General features: G+C 49.0%; 1 protein-coding gene across 5 annotated transcripts in view; it reads right to left on the bottom strand.

Moving 5' to 3' along the window:
• The window catches only part of PPP1R12B (protein phosphatase 1 regulatory subunit 12B), a 101,039-nt gene continuing 85,111 nt past the window's right edge, over nt 1–15,928 (bottom strand). For 3 of the 5 annotated variants that reach the window (XM_026053121.1, XM_026053124.1, XM_026053125.1), the window contains 6 exons: nt 14,825–14,841; nt 14,175–14,325; nt 13,156–13,260; nt 12,991–13,044; nt 11,969–12,019; nt 1–3,243 (listed from right to left, as the gene is read on the bottom strand). In XM_026053121.1, coding sequence (XP_025908906.1) covers nt 3,157–3,243; nt 11,969–12,019; nt 12,991–13,044; nt 13,156–13,260; nt 14,175–14,325; nt 14,825–14,841 — 465 coding nt within the window. In that variant the 3' untranslated portion in view covers nt 1–3,156. Of the gene's footprint in view, nt 3,244–6,842; nt 6,995–11,968; nt 12,020–12,990; nt 13,045–13,155; nt 13,261–14,174; nt 14,326–14,824; nt 14,842–15,928 lie in introns of those variants that run through there. The other 2 variants (XM_026053120.1, XM_026053122.1) reach the window with 1 other exon arrangement.

Here is a 15,928-nt window from a genome sequence, read left to right as displayed (position 1 = left end):
AAATCATTCATCTCAGGGTTTGAAAGGCCACTCAAAGTTGCATAAAAATACATTCTCTCCCCATCTCATAAGCTCAGTCCTGCTTTCTCCAAGGAGTTTATTTACAACGAGCCATCAAACTCGCAGCCGCGATAGGTGGGTTCACCCCAAGCAATAAAAATGAATTCACCCCAAGCAATTGCTTAGAAAAAGAAAAAAAAACCAAAAAACCTTCCGTGCTCTCCAAAGGAGAGCACCTCTGGCAAATGCTCTGGATTCAAATAGGGATCAGGCTTAAAACCGGCTTGCTTTGCACTCTGTCCCAAGTGCAGATGCAAGGTCTCCTATTATTTTAGCTCCTCAGTGCACTGGTTAGGTCAGSCAGGGTTAACTGAGACCAAAAGTTGTTCGCAGGAATTTGGTTTTCACTGAACTTTTGTCCCCATGAAATACTCACAGCTTTGGCTAGTCACTGAGACTACACATTGGGCGTCCTATGGGCTACTCAGAGCTGAGGGATGCGAATCCAGTGCTAAGCAGACACTTCATCTAAAGTGGTTTGGCTTTGGAAGGTGCCACACAGATTGAGCCTTCTGCACCCTTTGCATATTGTCCCCTAGGATAAAACGCAGCGAGTCGCCTGGTAGGAAGGGGCAAAATGTCAGTGCAGGAGGGATTTGCCAGAAYGGGTCGAACCCTCTCCCTAAACAGGTACCAGGTTCCTTCACACCTCCAGGGCCCTCCCTGGTGAGAAGAACAGGCTCTCAGCCCGCACTCCTGTCCCTCGTGGTGCCGGGATCCGGGTTCCACGCGCTGTGGGGCCAGCCCCGCRCCCGGGGGCAGCCCCAGCCGGTGGGAACGTCCTCGTCTCCACGCGCAGGAGTGCCGGGGCTCCCGTCACGCTGGTGGGCGAGAAAGCCACGTCSGAAGCCAGGAGCAACGCCGCAGAGTGGCAACATCAAGAAATGCAGGAGTACTTACATAAAGAATTGCACCAGGAGGGGAAAGGCGTGCAGAAAAAGCATTGACCAGGTTTCAAGATTTAAAGCTGTTAAATCAAGCAGGGTCAAAATAAAGGAGTCAGAAAGGATGCCTGGACTTGCCAGTGCTCTGCACTGCTCAGCCATTAACCAGCTTTGGTCTCTTCCTCCCCAAAGCGACGTGGCAGAGGAAGCGCTTCAGTGTCCCGGGGGAACCGCATCCCGCGCCCCGGCCGGGCGGTGGGAGAGGAAGCTCCGGCTAGACCTGCCCTGGGCAAAACGGGCAGCTCTCGAGGGAACGGGAGGGAGGTGGATGAAGGTGGGATGGGGAGGGGAAAGACAAATATTGAGACTTAGGAAGGAAAAAGAAAAAAGCAAAAAATTCATATACTTCCTGAAGCAATAATCAGCGGTCTCCAAAAGCCCAGGAGCTTTCACCCTGTTGAGCAAGGTCAGGAGTTACACTCGTGTTCAAGTATCACATCCACATTGCTTGTAGCAGAAAGATCCCTACCACCCCTTGGGATCCGCATGCCACAGGTCAGCAGAAGCACCTGGGAACGTAGGTAACATTTCTTCATGGTGACCTACACGTTCAATGACTGCGACCRTAAGTCTCAGCCTCGTGGAGCTGGGACAACAAAGGGCAAAGGAAAGGCCAAGTATGCGGGGAAGTGGTGGGGAAAGAGGTCTGGATACCRGGAGAAGTCTCTGAAAAGGGAAGGTCTCTTTTGCGATGGGTTTATGAAGAGGAAGCTCAGCAGGTCTGACAACAGGTTACTGCTGCTCGTCATCAAAATCACGTGGAGGAGTTACCATGCCCATGGGGGAACAGTATCAAACTCTTCTGAGTCTCGGTAACACAAAAGAGCTTTGTGAGGTCTCATTCAAGGCCAAGTCTTATTGCCAGCTTCTGACTTCATCCTAGAGACAGAGCTACCAACACGCCCAAGGGTTGCTCCTTCCTGCCCCTTCGCCTTTGCAAGACACGCAGGAGGTCAAATGACCCCTGCTCCACGTTCCTCTGCCTTGACACCCAGCTGTGTCAGGTCCTCCTCACCAACGGATGGGTGGTTGATGCCACCTCCATCGTTCCCTCTCTCATCTCCATCCCCTCAAACCAAAACAGTGCTGCATTTCCTTGGTCAGTCTCACGTTGAACATCGAGGCCAAGTACCTGAAGTATCTGACCTGACTCCTCTACACGGCTCTTCCTCCACGTAACAGCTTAAGGGAAAGGAATTCCAGRCCTCTGTCAGGAGAGGGAGGTTGGAGTCTTGTGCTGACACACTTCCCTGCACGGTGATTCATGCCCAGCTCAAATGGATGCAGGTGAAAGTTGCAGATGATCTCTATTGGTTTAAGCTCCTCCTTAGTAAACCTTGGCAAGTGTCTGTGATACATCCTGTGCCCAGGGACAAGCGTCCAGGCACAAAAAGCAGATGCTGCTAAATGCATAGGACCTGAGACAGGAGCCCTGGCCAGATGTTACCGAATCACCCAGACAGCAGGGTGAGAGATAAGGGGGCTGATGCTGAGATGCGGTGCTGATGGTTCTGAACAGATTCAAAATCTTACATTAAATAAAAGGACTTGGTCTACCAGGGCAAGAGGAGAAGGAGGTCTCTGTGCAAAGCAGTTCTCACCAGCCCGTCTCAGAAATCGGCCCCGTTGTCTTTCACTGCAGCTCTTTTTAAGCAGAGTTCTACATTTTAGGTGGGCAGCTGACGTGCATCCGCAGAGCCGCAGCTCCCGTTCACATTTCCCAGCCATCACGGGCTTGGACACGCTGCATTCAGTCTTCAGGGATTTCGGCATCACTTTGAAAAGCAGAAGCTACCAACCTACCTACTCTAGACTGGAGCTGGGCACCCAACACTGGGCTTCTGGCAGAAAACAATTTGGCAGCTCAAATCCAGTCCTGACATTTCTCTTCTCCCTYGAATAAAATGTCCGAGATACCACAACGTGCTTAAATTAAAAATAATAAAATGGCAAGGGCGTGTGTTGTGGGGGAAGGAAGGGCAAGAAGGGAATGTACAGCAAAGGGCAGGGCAAGGCAGGCGTGACACATTGATCCCATGGCTGAAATGCTTGCTGTACTGTGGACAGGAGGAAAAGAGGTGGGGAGGGCTTGGTGGCAGGGTTGGCAGCTTGTGTAGGGCACCCCTCTCCGTCCTGCCTTTGCTCAGGCTTCCTATTTGGAGAGCTTGCTGATGACCCGGATGAGCGCCCCGTTCTCGTCCTTGAGCCGCTGGTTGTCCGACTTGAGCTCGGTCAGAATCTGCATGGAGAGAAGCAGAGGGCAGGGTGAGGCTGGCGGCGGGCGCRGGAGCGCGAGGAGGGCGCCGGCGGCCCCGGCCTCCCCGCGGGCTCCCGGCCGCCCCCACAGCGCGCAGGGCTTTCCCAAACCGCCGCACACTTCTCCATAACATCTCCGTGGGTTTTAAGGCTTGGCTCTCAGGGACACCTAAGGGTGGAGGGGACACGGGGAACCTGGAGCCCAGGAGCCAAGGGAGCCCTTGGCAGCTGCTGCAGCGCCAAGGCAGGACCAGGCTGGGAGCACAAGGACCTTTCCCGAGTTGTGGCATCCCCATCAGGATGGAGAACCTGATGGAGAACCATCAGGACCATTTTCCCAGACAACCTTTTTTCAGTTTTGCCAGGAAAGCCAATATCTATCCGCTCTGGATTTCTGACTCAAAACTGCTCCGACCCTGGTTTGCAAAATCTCTTTTAGAATAAAAACAAGTCTCCTTGGGATCCCACAGATACCTGATGCAAATGCTAACACTGTGGCTAAAGGACTGGGAGATCATACTGACATGGGAGACACCTCGGTGACGCTCAGTSTCCAGTACTGGAGTCAAAACAGGGGCTGCAACAAAACCCCAAWTGAGACTGCTTTTTTTTTATTGGAAATACAGAGATAACTTGGACAAAACCTTTCCAGCATTTCCAGCTGGCCAAACAAGCCCCAATCCCCCCATTTCCCACAATGCAGGCAGGTGACCTTCAGTGGACAGGTCCTGGCATGGCACTGTCCCCATTCGGTCAGGAATGGGAAGGAGATTCCTGAGACCCCAGTTGGYCTGTCTCAGGGTGTAACACGAAGGGAGGAACATGACAGGGGTAACGTGAGAGCTGCAGCACTCCTCAAGGGTCCCAGCAGCGCTGCGGGCGGCTGGCGCAGACCCTGCTGGAACACGCTAGGACGGCGTGGGGTCACATGCAGGCATGAATGACCCTGGCATGAGCAGAGCGATGGCTTAGCTACATCATTATGGATCTCAGAGACATGGGAATTCCATCAAATACAAAATCCCAGTTGTTATTTTCCAGTCGAACAACACCGTCCTCTTGGTGCAGGCACTACCAATGCTAYGGGAGCAGCAGCTCCCCAAGGGGAGGCCATCACATGCATGGGGCGGTTCCCCACCGCCCCATGAAAGGCATCTCCCATCACCAAAGTGCCAAGAAGCACAGGGAAATAGGGAAATGTTTGCTCTTTCACCGTGTGTGTCTCCATGTGCTCSTCGGCTTCTTCTAAAACTCGCCACAAAAGCACAGGGTCCTCAAGTACAACGCGCCACAGTCACTTCAACCCCTGGYGCGGTGTGAGGACGGACTGTCCCTCTCCCCTCTACCCCCCTGCTCRGGGAGCCCTGCCACCTTGCACGTGTCCATGGATCTCGTAAGAGAGCGCTCTGAAATCCTGACCRTGTTTTCCTGGCTTTGGGAGAGACAATTCTGCCACGGGTTCCCGTAAGCAACAGCAGAGAGCAACGAGCCCAAGGTGAGGGCTTCCTGGAGGCGCCGGCGCCTCCGTGCAACCTTGCTCATTAACGGGGAGAGCAGGGAAGGGAAGCACGTGTAAAGCATTCCCAGCTGGAGAAGTTTCACGGCCGTAGCGGGACTCCCATCGGCTTGCAGGGAAGCGCTCGGAAAGCGAAAGCCAAACTGGCCATATTTCCTTCCTCCCAGGAGGGGGAAAGAGTTATGYGGATTTTAGGCAAAACGAGATCCCTGAGGAAGCCGCCGGCTGCGGCACAGCAGTCAAAGCTGCTGCGGTTTCCAACAGCGGCCCTGCTGCACGGCTGCGATGTCTAAGGGCCCGAGTGAGACAAGGTTTGCGGGCAGCAGTAACACCCTTCACTAAATCTGCTAGAAGAGATTAAAAAAAATAATCAGGTGAGCTGGAAGCCACACAGCCCTGCTGCAGCTCTGCAGAGCTCTGCACAGGCGGGTAACATTGCTACAGCTCTCGGCGAGTTTGCACGAGAGAAAAGGAGGTGGCACCTTCTGAGGAGAGGGGACGTTAGCAGGGAGAGGTGACAATGTGATTCTATCCAAGCAGAAAGAGAGAAACATGYGACTTAAATTTGCAAAATACCATTTCTGCAAGTCTGGAAGGAATTTGGTCAATTCTCCCTCCTGGACCTCAAAGCAAGGTAGGCAGRAGAGTAACTTAAAGTCATCGCTAATGATAATAAATGAGTCTGTGACAAACTCGAGAACGTTTTTGGAGATTTAAACCAGAAACAYGGTGAGATCATTGAATGCGCCCATCTGCACTATTTGGGCTAAAAAATATTGAACGCTYGCTCAGGTATTCAGCCCACAAGCATGTGTATGAAAAAACATTTTGTCTTGATTTGAGACTCCTGGAAATGGGAAGCCACAGCTCCCCTGGTGGGTTTGTTTCTATGATTAATCATTTTTGGCATAATTTGTATTCTAAGAATAGATTTGTTTCATACCCTAGTGCCACTTCCAGCCCATTAGAGCACACCGCTTCATTTCTTTAAATAAAATAGCTGTCCAAAGGGGCCTGGACACCTCCCTACTAACCTGCAGAATCCTGGTAGGGCTTGGAGGAAGAAGCTTTTTCTGCTCCACTTCAGCACTGAAGCAAGGAGGCAGCAAGAAAGGCTGAAATTTCACTGCACTACACAGGAGCATCAAGCTTACTGAAGGTTCAACCTTGGATTTTAAATACTAATTATTCTGTGGTGAATTTAAAACACAAGATGAAAGACAAAAAAGCATCTGGTCTGCCTCCTATCTCTTCACCTTCCTTATATAGCCAGCCCGCAGAAGGCAGAGGAGACGCTGCAGTACATAATTTCAGTAAAAAAAAAGCTCTTTAAATGAGGGAAGGATCTTGTTTCCTTACTCAAATGACCAACAGAATCTGCTGAGRAGTGATTTTTTTTTAACAAATTGCCTTCCTGCTCAAAATGTGCATATTTCATGATATTCCCAGAAATGCATTAAATTATTAATTCTGGCTGTGGATAGGCTTATTTGCAAGGTGCTGGTTTCTCACCAAACTATGTCAAATTAAGTGAGAATTCTATTCCGATCAGAGACATACCATGAAACACACACCTTTGGAGACAAAAGTCTGAGGAAGGGGMTGTTGCCTGGCCTCTTGGCACTTAGAAATCACCCCAAAGCCATTAGCCAGGGCTAAGCGACTGGGAAGCAGCCGACCTCCCGCTCCTCAGGACCCTTTTTGGTGCCACCTGCTCCAGTATTTCCGCGGGACAAGGATGGACACGTCCTCCTCGACCTCTTTGGGACGATGTGCACCAGAAGGGAAAATCTGCCTGTGGGTGGTTAGTAAAGTGGCCGAGCTCAGCGTCTTCTAAGCACAGCCTAAATCAGCGCAGCTCAATGCAAACGGTCTATGCCGAGAGCCTCTGCCCAAGCGGGGAAGGAGCACGGGGCTTTGGGCTTTCCAGCTGCCACAGAACCCTCTGCCACATGCCGGGTTGGAGGCACAAGCTTCCCCAGACGCCCGCGAGCAACGAGGTGCGGGACACCTCGGAGAAGGAGAGCGGAGACCTGCCTGGAAGGGTGGAAGAGGGAGGCGAGATGAGCCGGAGGGAAAGCAGCTACAGCTCCTCTGATTCGGGGGACCTGGCAGACACTGAGAGTCTGGCCACGACCCGGGTCAGAGCCCTGTTTTCCGCCAGCAGTTGCTCATTCATCTGCCTCAGAGTGTGAATCTGTTTGAGCTGGTGGAGATTCTGCAGAGAGTGACAGGAGGGGACAGAAAATACAGAGAAAACATGGCACAGAGACAAAAGGGGCACAGAAACGTGTATTTAGTTCACAGCAGTAAAGAAGGAATAATAAAAGAAAAATGAGCAGCAGTGAGGGCAAGAGGGGCAGAAGCTCGCGGGCACAYAAGGAAAGCCCAGCACCACGCCGAGGGCCTTCAGACAGGTCTAGTAAAGCCTGGCAATTGCCCATTTCTTTAAAACTCTTTAATTCACTGGCTTCTCAAAGCTAAAGTGGTCTTGAAGAGCGGTCCCAGCTCACATCCCTCCTCGCTGTGTCACCCGAGTTACGGCTCGGAGGGCCGCTCTGTTTCAAGGCAGCCGCAGGGTGTGCACGTGTGTGTGTGTGTTTTCCTTTGTGTGCAGCTATTTGCCTCGATTCAACTCTTCCCTGCCACTCTGCTATATTCCTCTCTGCTCTTCAGAGGGGAAAATTTAGGGATTGAAACTGCTTGTGAGAACCTGAACGGCAGCATCTTGAATGGGAGGCGTTATGGACACAGGGCAACCGCTCAACAGGCAAAGGTCGCTGCAGAAACAAAGCCCAGCGAGGCAGGGCGAGCACAGTCACGGCTGCAACACACAGAACATAAAAGCAGAAGGCAAAACAGCGAAGCAGTGAGAGCTGCATGGACATGAGACATTTTTGGGGATACAGAAGGCTTCTTCCCAGTGACACGAAAGGCAAATCCTGTGCTGGGGATTTATATGGTGAGTGCCAAGAAACAGGGAGGGCTGGAGAGCTGCTTTCTGGACAGGCTCCGTCCCTCCTCCCTCTCAGTAACTAGTTGGGCAGCAGGAGCACAGACACCGAGCAGAGGGGAGGCAGGAAGGGAAACATCTGAGACGAGTAACCCTGAGTTCAAGCAAAGAAAAAACCACCCTAGTTTGCAATCAAAGCATCTTGTCAGCAAAMCCATTTGCTCTTCCCCGTGCATGCCTGGAGATGAAGGAAGGAACCACTGGTAAATGAATTCTTTTTTTTTTTTTTAATCATGTAAGCAGTCACAGAGAGGTTGCTTATCTGATGGACTAACCAGATTTTCCTCAACCAGCAGGACTATTGATGCAACTGTTGCGTGATGAAGGATTCAGATCTGACTTGCATGGCCTGGAGCTGACTTGCTGCCTCCTGGCACCTTTTTGTCCCAGAGCTCCTACCTGTTTGGAAGAGAAGTGCTCTACGTTGCCTCTACCCTTCAGCTCCTTCCTAACTACTCCAAACCACTTTATGTCCAGCTAAGGAAACAAGATATCTCATCTAAGAGCCTTGCAAGACTCAAGCAAGCCTGACGAGAGCAAGAAGTTGGCTAAAAAKCTGCCTGCTGCTACTTACCCTTTCACCGGAACCAGGCTTATCAACTTCAGCCTCTTTTTGACACCAAACTTTTGACACCAGACAAAGTGAGAGCTCCTCAGACAGTGCTGTAGCCCGCAAAGCACCAGAAGCTTCAGAGAAATCTCACTGGTGAAACTTGTTTTTTACTAAATTTTAGTCYGGCCCCCCCATCACTTCATCTCCCCTGTGTGGGCAGGCTGCCCCAGTGGCCAGTTAAGGAGATACTCATCCCATGCTTTGAGGTGTCCATCTCGGGATAAATCATGCCCTGGAGAGGCAGGAGGAAGATGCATACCAGAAGAGCCCTCTCTTTTGGGGCTGTTGCAGGTTATCAAAGCTCTCTGTTTAATGGCAGAGAACTCTGGAGCATCTGGCTGGCAGAAGGCATCAAAGACCCGAACACACGTGGAACGGGGAGCAGGGTGATGTGAGATGGAAAGGATGAGCGTTGTTGCAGAGACCACCTGCATTCCACAACACTAAGCTTCCCAAGGGCAACATCAGACACAGCTCAGAGGCCGCGCGCGGCGGCAGGAGCATCCTGCGAAGAGCAGCGGCCAGGACAGCCTCTACTCCGCAYGCCCGGGGACGAGCAGCACCGGCCAGCAAGCTGGGCTGGACGCCAMGGGCAAGGAGCACGGCCCGCGGGACCCCGCCGGGGCTGCTTATCGCTCCGCTGGGAGCCTGGGCTGCGGGCGGCCGGCTGCTCGGGTCAGCCCTCCATTAAAGGAGATGGTGCCTGGCACACGGGGGCAGATAACGGTGTGCCAGGCTGGCAGGGCACGGCTGCTGCAGAATAAAGAGGCTTCTGTGACCTTCAAGGAAAACTGCAGTGTGAAGTTGAGACCTCAGGCACCTGGCGGTGCTTTCAGTTCAGTGCAAATGCTCATTTTCTTTGTCCTTCCTCTGCCAAGCTCCTGTATCTCCAGCCAAATTCTGGGATCACCTAGGAAAAGGCAGTACTATCCTGTTCCCTTTGCAAGAGCAGGTCTGCAGGAGCAACACTAGCACCAAAGAATTCTTTGAGACCGCTTATTTTGTCCCAGTCCATTTCTTGATGGCTTCATTAGTGGTGGTTACACTTACGTAGGGGACAAAGATCCTATCTCAAGCATAGGATGAAGTACAAAGTATTTCTCTCACAGAAAGCCAGGCTTTTTCTGTAACCTCTACCTCCTGTTGCTAAGAAGCCACCGTGAGGACAGGAAAACCATTCACATTGCTCTGGCCAGGACACATGATAGACAGAACTGGACATACTGCTTGATACAAACACTCCAKGCTCAAACTTCACGTGGGCCTGAATAGTCTGGTCCAATTCAAAGTCTAGAAAAATGCAGCGAACTGCGGTATTCCCAGGTGAGGTTTAACTCTCCCTCCGTGCTCTTCATGCTAAATGCAACTAATGGATTTGCCTAAGCTACTTCTTCCTTCTTATTTTGCTCAAGAGCTATCCAATTAGATGAAGTAAATGGACTGCAAGTCTAACCAGAATTAACAGACTGGTTCTCATGGTTCTCATGACTGGTTCTCATGGCGCCACATAGACAACTGGGATTAACACGGACGTTCTTTGGAGGTTATCTCAGTCTGTACAAACTGATTCTCTCACTTTAAGGCAAGTGGACACAGCAAGTCTGCTCTCCTTACAGACCTGAGCACGCCGAGCTTCGTCCGGTTGAACGCTTTTGTCTTCAGAGACTTTCAATTGCTTTCTGTTGGGTGGCTGTCAGGAAAGAAACGCCACAGAGCACAAGGGGACCGACCACATGCTCAAGTTTTTGCAAAGAGTAATGGAAATGCAGCAGCACCCCAGGAGAGATCTTTTCAAATTTCACATCTATTYAGTCTACTTAATGCAAGGCTGCTTTGGCTGGTTTATGAAGAAGGGATGCAGCAAAGTGTAAGTGTCAGGCTAGGGAATCTGATAGCTCAATATCAGCTTTGGGGTCTTCTGTTAATAGCAAATACATTGATCAGACCAAAGGCTCTTCTAGCTCAGGTCCTGTCTCCAACAGTGACCAGCTGCTTTGGGGACAATATAAGGACAAGTCTTACTTGTTGACTTACAAGCCAAACTTTTAGCAGTGTTTTTCYCACTGAACCATCTTGGTCTCTGCCAATCTGCAGCTCTAGGCAATTTCTGTGCAYCCAACAGTCCTTGCAGGCACTTTCTGTCATTAATTGCTTTCTGAACTAAAGTAAATGCTCAAAACTGACAGGCCACTAGAGGACACCAATTTGTCTTTTTACTCTAAGGACTGAATTGTTTTTTGGTGTGATCGACGTAGCTACAGAAACATTTTTTCCTGCTGAAAAATATGCAGACTGCTATTGTCTGTGTTTTCTCCCGAAGGTCATATTYTGTATTTACAAGGAAGTCTCCCTGGAACTGAAAGCTACCACCTGTTAAGTGAACACAGAATATTGAATTCAGGCACCTTCAGTCCTTTGTCCTTCTAGCTCACACGTCCACGTTTACTCTCTGCTCACTGAAGGAACACAAGAGGCTGTGCAGCAAGACTCCCCCAAACCGTTCCGTTACTCATTGCAGTTGAAGAGCGCAGCACAAGCCAACGGTTCCTCTCCAAGATGTGCGCCTGGTAGAGACGCAGCTCCAAACAGCAACACAAAGCTGGAACCTCTTCCAGGTTGGCAGGAAATTGCTTCCACCTGTGCAGTGTGCTGGGAGAGGCCAGTGCTCTCAGCCCTGAGCTGGGTCCTCGCTTGCTAAAGAGACGCAGCTTGGTCCCATCTGGATCATGCTCGAAGCCACAAGGCGCAGAACAAAGAGCATTTGGTGAACACGAGCAGTAGAGAAGTACACAGCATAAACYGATGTAAGGCTGGTGTGTCCCCAGGCAGCAAACCATCCCCTTCCTTGCTCTGTAGTGCTCCCCGCTAGCCCGGTGCTCGCAGGGCATCCAAGCCATGACAGCAGGACTACTGTCCTCGGAAGCATCCACACAAGAGAGAGGAGAACGCAAAGGAGCAGTCTGTGGCGGGACGTCCCGTGCCAGGAAGCCATGCCACACACTTCAGCAGGAAGCAAATTCCTCCTTGCTGAAAGCCTTCCCGGCTGGCTTACTGACACAGCCTTCCTTCAACATGCTTTAGGAAAGGACTACAGACATATCCGTGTTTTGCCCTGGCTAGTGTGCGTGATCTCCAAAGCCAGCTTCGCCTTCTTACCCATCTGGAGGGAACCACAAGGGCTTAACTGGGGCCGCAGACTTTTCAGCGCACAGAGGATCAGCACACTGAAACTCATCGATGCCACAAAAGGTTAGTTTGGGAATGCATTTAGGGAGAAACAGCTTTCACAGTTCTCAGATCAATCAGCGTAACAAATAAACATACAGTGCAATCAGATGAACGGTAAAAGAGCAGCTGTATTAGTACTGCGTGTTCAGAGAACACGGCCATGAATGTAAATTCCGACTGTGTAAAGGACACAYTCGGAGGTGATACACGAGTCCCTTCCCATGTATACCTTAACTAACCTATTTCTGTGCCACATCTGTTGGCACGACAATCCCAAAGGASATTAAGACAAAGCATAAAAAAAAAGGATTAGGCAGAGGGAGTAGATTACTTCATACCTTCATCTCCTCTTCCATTTCAGAGAGTTTCCGCTCCAGGGCTCGCTTCTCCTGTTTGGAAGGATTCAAAGTATAGATGACCATGTGGACTTAGCAGAAAAATTCACAGTACATTTTTTTTTTTAAAACAAACAAAATAAACACCCAGAGTCTAGTATTTCTATAGAGCATTCACTGAAAAGCATCCCAAAGTGATATACCTTGAAAAGCATAAAGATGCTCAGGTGAGCATCTCAGCAGTGTCGTGGACCTGTGGGGCAGCTCAGCTTCAGGAACCTGCCTAATTTCAACCTAGGCACCTCTGCTGGGAGGCAGATCACACGACTGTAGAGACTGCTCATGTGCTTTGCCTAATTCTGCTCCGCTCCTATGGGTATCTTGAATGTGACCTACTCTGGAATACCCCTAGCAAATCCCAGGAAGAGTTTACATATAAATAATTACAGTCTTTCATGGTAGGGATTTAAACATTTGCTTTGAGAAAGAAGAAAAACTCCTAAAAATTTGGATATGAAGCATTTTAGGAGGACCTAGCAGCAGCTTCCCAATACCTATTATCATTTAAGACAACGATTTAGCTACAGAATGCAAGTTAGGTTTAATTTACTGAAATAATTTGACTGCTCAATTAGGAAGAAGGAACATCAAACACTCAGATTTCAAGTATAATCACACAACCCAGCTAGCGTTGTGTTTTGGTTCCCCTTTGCCTTCTCCCTTGAAACAGTCTTTCTATTTATCAGGATGAAAAGATTTTAAAGCACAATGGATCAGCAGTCGCTCAGCACCACAAAATGTAATTTGTAAGTCTGCAGCTTCATGTAACAAAAGAAAGAAATTAGATTTAGTTGATCTAAAGGCTAAGCAAAAAAGTCTCTGACACAGGAAAGGTCAGAACACAATTATCACTGTGCATCACTCCATGAGGCAAAAACCTAACCCATCTTTTAATCAGCATTTCCTTCCAAGAAATTACTATGCCCACCATAGCGATATGAGGCAAAGACTACAGGGATACACACCCGTTTCTCCATCTCCAGCATGCTAGATCGGTCAGAAGTTTTCTCCTGTTTCTGCTGCAAAAAATAAAAGTAGGAAGCTATTAAAACAATTCCCCACACTAGAACTTGGCTGCTCATCAGCCAATGCTCAWTTTTTATCGATCTAAAGAGCCTGATTTCCCTTACCTGGGCTGCTTTTTCCAACTTTGATTTGATGTCAGCCAGCTCAAGTTGGGCTTCCTGCAGTTTCGATTTCAGCTTTTGATTTTCAGACAGAGCACTTTCATATAACTGCAGAAACAAACAGAATATTTGAATTAACAAAGCTGCTCTTCAGTGCACCCTCTCCTGCCCATACTGCTCCAGGTAGCCGTGTGTCATCCTCAGCACTGAACAGACACAGCGGCAGGCTTTGGATTGCTCCTCCTTACCAGGACATTAAAAGAAGGGCAAATGGGCTGAGTCTGAAAGCTCTACTTGTGGMTTCACAATTCCAATGAAATAAGAAAAGAGTTGGTCCATTTTATAAATTCTCTAAGCAGAGCCAGGAAGCAATGAAAAGTGGAGGTTTAATTTTGGCCAACAATACCATAAAGAACTGTATTCCATACAGAATGTATGGATGTTGAATGTACCTAAACCTATGACTTTATCGTGCTCCCAAGCACAGCACACCTCAGTTGCTTTTCTGGGCTTTTTCTTCAAAAAGGAAGAAAATTCAGGATAATTTTAGGCCATCCCTAAATAGAAGATGATAGTATTTTTTCTTCAGTTCCCTCAAACCAGCAGAATTTCCATCACTTTAAGAGGACAAATTAGGCACAGCATCTGGTTCTGCTGGACACATCTGATCAYAAGGAAGAGTAGAGAACTGTCTACCACGCAAGACTTTCAGGCACTATAATTTTTAGTTTAATAACCACTTAACAATTCAGGCCATCTTAATCTGTTTACTTTTTGCATCCTCTTTACATTGCCCCTTTGAAAGGCTGATGCATTCAAAAAAGTGTGATTTCCAAAGGCAATGGAAACACAAAAGGGCCTTATGTTGGCTTGATGACAGCTTGCAGACTATGTGACTTGTCATTTGCAATGAATGAAAAAAAAAACCCTTTTCCTTGCCACAGACTCTCAGTACAGGTTTCTGCAGCAACAAGCAGCTTTAAGGTACATGTGGTATCCGCAGTACTTTTAGGCAATCCTACTTTTTTGTAGTCCCTGTTACTCTCCTCTTCCGTTCTGGTGCCGAGGGAGGCTAGGCGGTTCTCTCTCCGGGTGTAGGCACTGGAGCGGCTGGACGCGCGATCGCCGTAGGACGAGGGGTCGCTCGTGGTGGGATTTGTAGCTGCTTCCAACCTAAACACAAGGCCAATTTAGCACCAGGGAGCAGGTCTCAGTCTGGATCGTCATTACACGTCTGACTGGTTGGGGGTCGAGGCTGTGCCAGCCCCAGCAGAGAACAAGCAGTGCGATTGCTCAGAGCACTCAGCCCCTGCAGGGCACAACGTGGCCACAAGAAGGGAAGGGAGCCACCAGCATTTAAAAAGAAAAGAAAGAAATGCAGTGGGTAGCAGCCCAAACCCCAAGAGGGTAGTGATTTCCCATGCATTTCCCATCCTCACGATAAGAAGGGCCTGTAGTACATAGAGGATTTTCTTCTCTACAGAGTAGCAGCGAAGTAATTTGGGGAGCAAAGCTTGAAAGAAAGACCAGCAGTTCAGTTAAGGCAAGGCCTGAACGACCAATCCCACCTGCATTGATTTGAAGTACTGCGAACCCCCAAAGCAAGCTAAAAATACACTACCCACAAATATTCAGCAGAAAAAAAAAAAAACCCAAGAAATAAAACTCTTACCTGGAAAGTCTTTCATGCTGAAGGAAGAATTAAAAAAAAAAAAAAAGAAAGAGACAATTAATTACGAGGAGAATTAAACACTGAGTTCAAAAACTGCAGAGATATTGTGTAGGGGCACCTTCCTATCTCTATATATGCTRTACAGGTAACACCTTTTCAACTGCTCTGAACTATTTCAGATCTCATTTCTTCTCCTAACCTAGAAATTACTGAACCTTGTCGTTCAAATCCTCGTTTCCAGAACTGAAACCCGTTCCCGGGACCAAAACTAATCTCTGTCTTCCTTTCTAAATCAAACACACGCTCCGTGTCTTTGATCACTGTCCTATACGTGACGCAGCTGCGACTGATTAACAGACCATGCAAAGACCAAAGCTCTGCGCGTATTTGTGTTTAACTCCATTAAATCACAACCAGTCTTTTTATTTCCTGGCTGAGGAAGCGAGAGCTTCATGGCAGCAAGGAGAAAACGGTCGAAGTGGCAGGTGGAAGGGAGAGGAGCTGGCCACAACGTCCTCCTTTTCCACATCCCCATCCAAATCACCGCGGTGCAACCCTCAACACCATCTCCGCTGCAGCCCTTTTGTGCTTATAAACCAAAGACCATCTGGGCTAGCTTATACACAGAGTAGGTTAGAGAAAAGTTTTGCTTGGCATAATAACACCCTATAGAGGCTAGCTGTGGTAAACCACGCTTGTTAATAGGAGTTTTCTGGATTGGACAGTTCTCCTATGACTGCAGACATCAAACAAGTTGTGATATGGGATAAAAGGCAYGAATCTGTTGCTTCCTTCTTGGCCATCTTTCCCTTGGTTCAGCAAATGTTCCTGCAGACGCGGAATCCAGACTTGGAATGCTTTTCCAGACCCTTGAACTGCAAATTGGGCCCAATAGTCCCCTGACAGTATCTACAAGTGACCCCAAACCACCATTAAGCTCTACAAGTTATTACTCTAGATGCCTTTTAGTAGGTGCAAGAGTCATCCCAACAAGGACAACATGGGGAACAACAAGCATTAGATTTTTAGTGTCCAGACACACTCRTGTTGGACTTCAGCTTGTCTAGATACACCACTAAACGCAGTGCTAGATACCTGGTTGGG

The sequence above is a fragment of the Nothoprocta perdicaria genome, unplaced genomic scaffold, assembly GCF_003342845.1.
Source record: "Nothoprocta perdicaria isolate Ctin4 unplaced genomic scaffold, notPer1 scaffold_97, whole genome shotgun sequence".
Taxonomy (NCBI): domain Eukaryota; kingdom Metazoa; phylum Chordata; class Aves; order Tinamiformes; family Tinamidae; genus Nothoprocta; species Nothoprocta perdicaria.
Note: the sequence above shows the minus strand (reverse complement) of the source record. Positions and strands in the feature narration are given on the sequence as shown.